This window comes from Colobus angolensis, unplaced genomic scaffold (genome assembly GCF_000951035.1).
Source record: "Colobus angolensis palliatus isolate OR3802 unplaced genomic scaffold, Cang.pa_1.0 Scaffold110, whole genome shotgun sequence".
Lineage (NCBI taxonomy): Eukaryota > Metazoa > Chordata > Mammalia > Primates > Cercopithecidae > Colobus > Colobus angolensis.
In genome coordinates this window covers 1,799,012-1,804,017 of record NW_012112031.1, presented here as the reverse complement: position 1 = coordinate 1,804,017, position 5,006 = coordinate 1,799,012, and the positions used below count along the sequence as shown (strand labels likewise).

The 5,006-nt window shown below is 41.4% G+C and overlaps 1 protein-coding gene across 1 annotated transcript in view; it reads right to left on the bottom strand.

Annotated features, from left to right (window-relative positions):
• RPA1 (replication protein A1, 70kDa) overlaps window positions 1–4,216 on the bottom strand; it is a 57,265-nt gene extending 53,049 nt beyond the window's left edge. Inside the window, exons 1-3 of the mRNA XM_011956307.1 lie at window positions 4,165–4,216; window positions 3,055–3,133; window positions 2,376–2,484 (exon numbers count right to left, since the gene is read on the bottom strand). Coding sequence (XP_011811697.1) covers window positions 2,376–2,484; window positions 3,055–3,133; window positions 4,165–4,209 — 233 coding nt within the window. The 5' untranslated portion in view covers window positions 4,210–4,216. The remainder of the gene's footprint in view (window positions 1–2,375; window positions 2,485–3,054; window positions 3,134–4,164) is intronic.
• Between the last annotated feature and the right edge of the window lie 790 nt (window positions 4,217–5,006).

The window sequence follows — 5,006 nt, the reverse complement described above, 5'->3', positions numbered from 1 at the left end:
AGAGCAAGACTCTGTCTCAAAAAAAAAAAAAAAAGAAGAAAGTGCGAGCCAAGAAAAGGAGCAAACACTCCTCCAAAGCGATCTGCAAAATAAGTACAACTGTACACATTCGACCAATGAAGAGCCAAACGATGAGCTAAAACAGGAGATGAAGAAGAAAAGGGAGCTTGAACAGCTAAGAAAAAACAGAACAAAATCAATACTATCTTACATCTCATAATTTATAAAGATGGAGGAGCAGAAAAGAGAAGGCTAAAAACTGTACTATTATGTTGGAAAACCTTGAGGCAAGCCAATGCATCCATTAGAAAAAAGGTTAAACTAAAGACCTATATGGAGGTCAAAGTTAGCTACAACGTATGTAAAAACTAGAACTCAGTAAATGCAATAGAAAACAACATTAAGGAATAACACACAGAAAAACTTCCTCGAAAAGAACTGAATCTGCAGACTGAACGAGCATATCACATACCAGAAAAAAAAAGAATCTGTGCAACTGACATTGAGGCATAGCCTGGTTAAGTACTGAATTTGAGATATAAGGAAAAAAATCTTCAGGAATATAGGTAGAAAAAGCAAAGCTTATTAGCTGGCCACGGTGGTGAGCGCCTGTAGTCCTAGCTACTTGGGAGGCTGAGGTGGGAGAATCACCTGAACCTGGGAGGTCAAGGCTGCAATGAGCCCTGACGGTGCCACTGCACTCCTGCCTGGGCAACCAGAGTGACGCCTCAAGAAAAAAAAAAGCAAAGCTTTCTACAAGGGAAGAAATCAAACCAGGCTGCCCTTAAGACTTCTCCAGATCAACACTCAATGCCAGAAGACAAAATTCTGAGGGTAGAGTCACAGAACCGAAGAACAGACAGCCAGGCAAGTTGTCACCCAGTAGAAAGGCCGACAGGCTGATGATGGGGAATATGGCATTAAAGAGCCCATCCAGAAAAAAGTTCCTGAGCGAAATCAAACCAACCTAAAGAGTTAGGAAAAAAGAACAGCTGGAGAAAATTAGGAGTCCCAAAACCAGTGTAACCAAATTTTTAAAAACTAATTACTTAAACCTTTTAGTATTGTTGATCGTTTTTTATTTTGGTGGTGGTGGTGGTGGTTGTTTTGGACTTTCTTGAGATAGGATCTTACTCTGCTGCCCAGCCTGGAGTGCAGTGGCACGATCTCAGCTAACCGCAGCCTTCACCTCTCAGGGTTCAGGCCATTCTCTCTCCTCAGCCTTCCGAGTAGCTGGGACCACAGGCACCTGCCACTACGCCCGGCTAACTTTTATTTTTTTTCAGAGACAAGGTCTCACCATATTGTCCGGGCTGGTCGCAAACTCCTGGGCTCAAGTGATCCTCCCTACCTGGTCTCCCAAAGTGTTGGGACGACAGGTGTGAGCCACTGCACCTTGCCTAAAATAAGTCATTTTTTAGCAATGAGAATAACAGTTCTATTCATCATTGTATCTCCAGCATGCAGCAACTTGTCGGTGTACAACACATTCTTTTTTTAAATTTGTTTTTTTTTTTTTTTTTTTAGAGATAGTCTCTTGCTGTGTTGCCCAGGCTGGAGTACAGTGGTGCAATCCCAGCTGACTGCCGTCTCAAACTCCTGGGGTTAGGGAATCCTCCCACTTCAGCCTCCCATGTAGCTAGGACTGTAGCATGTGCCACCACACCTCACTAATTTATGTAACTTTTTTTTTTTTTCTTTTTGTAGAGACAGGGTCTGGCTATGTCACCCAGGCTGGTCTCAAACTCCTGACCTCAAGCAACACTCTCACCTTAGCCCCCCATAGTGCTGGGATTACAGGCATGAGCCACCACACATGGTTCAACATATTCTATATTGGCTAAATACAGTATTTAATATAAAAGATTCAAGATTGCACACATATACACACAAAAGCAGCATTACAAAATAATTATTGTTTTCTGCTGTAAAATAAGGGACCTCTTTTCATTAAAAGATACTTTTGAGGCCGGGTGAGGTGGCTCGTACCCGTAATCCCAGCACTTTGGGAGGCTGAGGTGGGCAGATTGCCTAAGTTCAGGAGTTCGAGACCAGCCTGGGCAACATGGCAAAACCCCGTTTCTACCAAAAACAAACAAACAAAAAAGATAAGATACTTTTGGGGGAAATCCTAAAAGCGCTGCTTCTGAAGACATTAGAAATAACAAGATTTCTGCATTCTACTTTAATCTTCTGCTCTGAAATTTCCGACTTGTTTCCATGTTTCTCTTCCTTGGGTGCCATGTGTTAGCTACCTGAGTTCTTAACTGAATAGCTGTTCAATTCTTAGCTGAAAACTCACTATTGCCTTCTTTGTTCTTAAATTCGTTCCCGTTCTACAATACAGTAAGACAGGAGAAAACCACACCACATACCTTCCGTCTTTCAGAGTGTTCACGATAAATCGGTGAATCTGGCAAACACAGTTGCTGGACAGTCGTTCTTGCTCCACAAGGGGGTTCAACTGTGTTGCCAACATGAAAGCTGAAAAGCACAGAGATTTCCTTAGCCTCCAAAATCCTGCAGTCTTAAGAATCTGAAAGCTACTCATACCTGTGCTAGCAAAGAAAAATGCCTTAAATATGTTCCTGAAATGAAAACTAGTCAGACTCTACACAGTGAAAAACTGTATATTTTGCTGTTAAACATTTGCTGCTCCTCTTAAATGTGTGAATTTGTTAAAGTGCTCAAAATCATTTAAAAATTCTCTCCTTTCTCCCCTTCATAGCTTCCGACACAGAAATAAAACCCCCAAACAGGAAAGTATAGGGCAGCTAACCCATCACGCTCACTAATGTCAATATCATCCTTAGGGAAATTAATCAGAGAAAACACAGAACACCAGTTAGAGAAAATTAATTAAGCCAAGTGGCAGCTTTCCACTATCTCTAGTCTATCGTTAGAATTCTGACAGCTGTAATTCTGTCTGAATGAAGTACACAGCCAAGCAAGTATGGACTTCATGAATGCCCCCAAATTATGGCAACCAAAGGGCTGGGTGTGCTTCTATTATTTAAATATTCACACATTTCTAGATGGATACGCCATACTCACAGGACAGAGTGTTCAATCCATCACTCATAAGCAGTCGATAACGCGGCGGACTATTCCCCGTAGTAATGGGACGGATGTTCTAGGATAGAAAACTTGATTTATTAGCCAGGTTGTCTGCCCCATCCCCAGGGATAAGTAAACCGAAGTGGCAGGAGAGTGAGTTTGCCACTAGTTCAACACAAACTGAACTGTTTGCCCATTCTCTTGACACCTAAATCCAAGTAAAAGAAAATTGGATTTGATGATTTTCCCACTAACCTCTCCACTGACATTATTAAACACAATAGAGAGGGAAGTAAAACGAGCTGCCTGTACTCTTGAGTTCTCACTCCTGACTCAAATCTGGCTGAAAATCAATTACCAAAATAAATAAATAATGAGGCACCCAATATACACGAGGTGCTGTGTAGCAAATGTACTAAAAATACAAAATGAACAAAAAGTACCCTTGTCCTGAAGGGGCTAACAACTGGGGTGGAGATGGAGGCACAGAGACCTAAGTGACACGTGCCCATGATCAGGTGGCAGAGCCGAGACCTTTATCCCCACCTGAGAGACAGAGGCAGGTTTCCAAAGGAAGTGAAATCTGCACACAGAGGCCACGATGACCCACAGCTAGTGCGCTGCAGCAGAGACCCACCAGACCGGCGGACTGAAAACTTGCAGGCATGAGCCCGCATTCTGCTTCTATTTTTCGAAACTCCCACTGAAGTTCGAGAACCCCTTAAATAAATGATGTGTTAACTGAAGAATGTTAAGGAGACAAGTTTAGATTAGATGTATTTCTGGAAGTCATGTAAAAGGCTGATGTGAATGAGACAAACCTAAGGGCAGAAAGGCAAGGTGCACCACAGTCATCTAGCAACGGTGAGGAGGAAGAGAGGCACAGCCTTCAATCTGAACCTCCAAAGACAGTAGAACTTAGCAGCTCACGTAGTAGTATTTTCAAAAAGCCTGGCTCCTTTCAGGGGTACAATGTAGACTGGCCTATATTTTTGTGACAAGGCGGGGAATTTCCAATAGTGGACAAATCTGTCTGTCCTTCATCGGACGTAATTTATGATTAGCTGACTCTAATGAAGTTGACAAGGAACACACACAGGTACTTACGATGACTTGGAGGATGGGCTTCATGGACGTCTCCCCGTGCTGCATGATGGCCTGAGGGAGTAAACACAGGTTTGTGTGAGATACGCACTCAAAGCATGAAGAAAATGACATGGTTTTATAGTTCGTATTTGGAATATACAGATAAGATTGTTAAAAGAGCCTATTCAGAGCCTGTCAGCTGAAACGTCTAGTTTATCACTCTGGACAAACCATAAAATGGTAAGAGGGAGACACGTGTTTTACAACAAGGAAACACAGCACATCTCTAACACCGGTATCACGTATGTATTCGTTATTCGTAACAGCACAGTCATTTCCCTCTAGTACTCATTAACAGGGAATTAGATAAATAAATTCTATATATATTAAAGAGATAATAAGGGAATGTTAGGAACAACTTTATAAAACAACCAAGATAAACTGGATAAACCTCTCGAAAAATACAAATTATCAAAACTGATACAAAAGAAAATCTATGTAGCTCTGTATCTATTAAAGAAATTGAATTTATAATTCTAAATATTCCAAAAGACAACACTCTAGGTCCAGATGGCTTTACTGGTGAATTCTAACATTTAAGAACAAACAAACAAACAAACAAAAACTTGCATAAATTATTTCAGAAAATAGAAAAGACAAGACTTTCTTTCCAAGTCATTTTATGACGTTAGGTTTACCACGACAGGAAAAAAAAAAAAAACAAAGACCACACCCCATGCAGTGGTTCACGCCTATAATCCTAGCACTTTGGGAGGCCGAGGTGGGAGGACTGTTTTCAGCTCAAGACTTCAAGACCAGCCTAGGCAACATAGCGAGACTCTGTCTAAAAAAAAAAAAAAAAA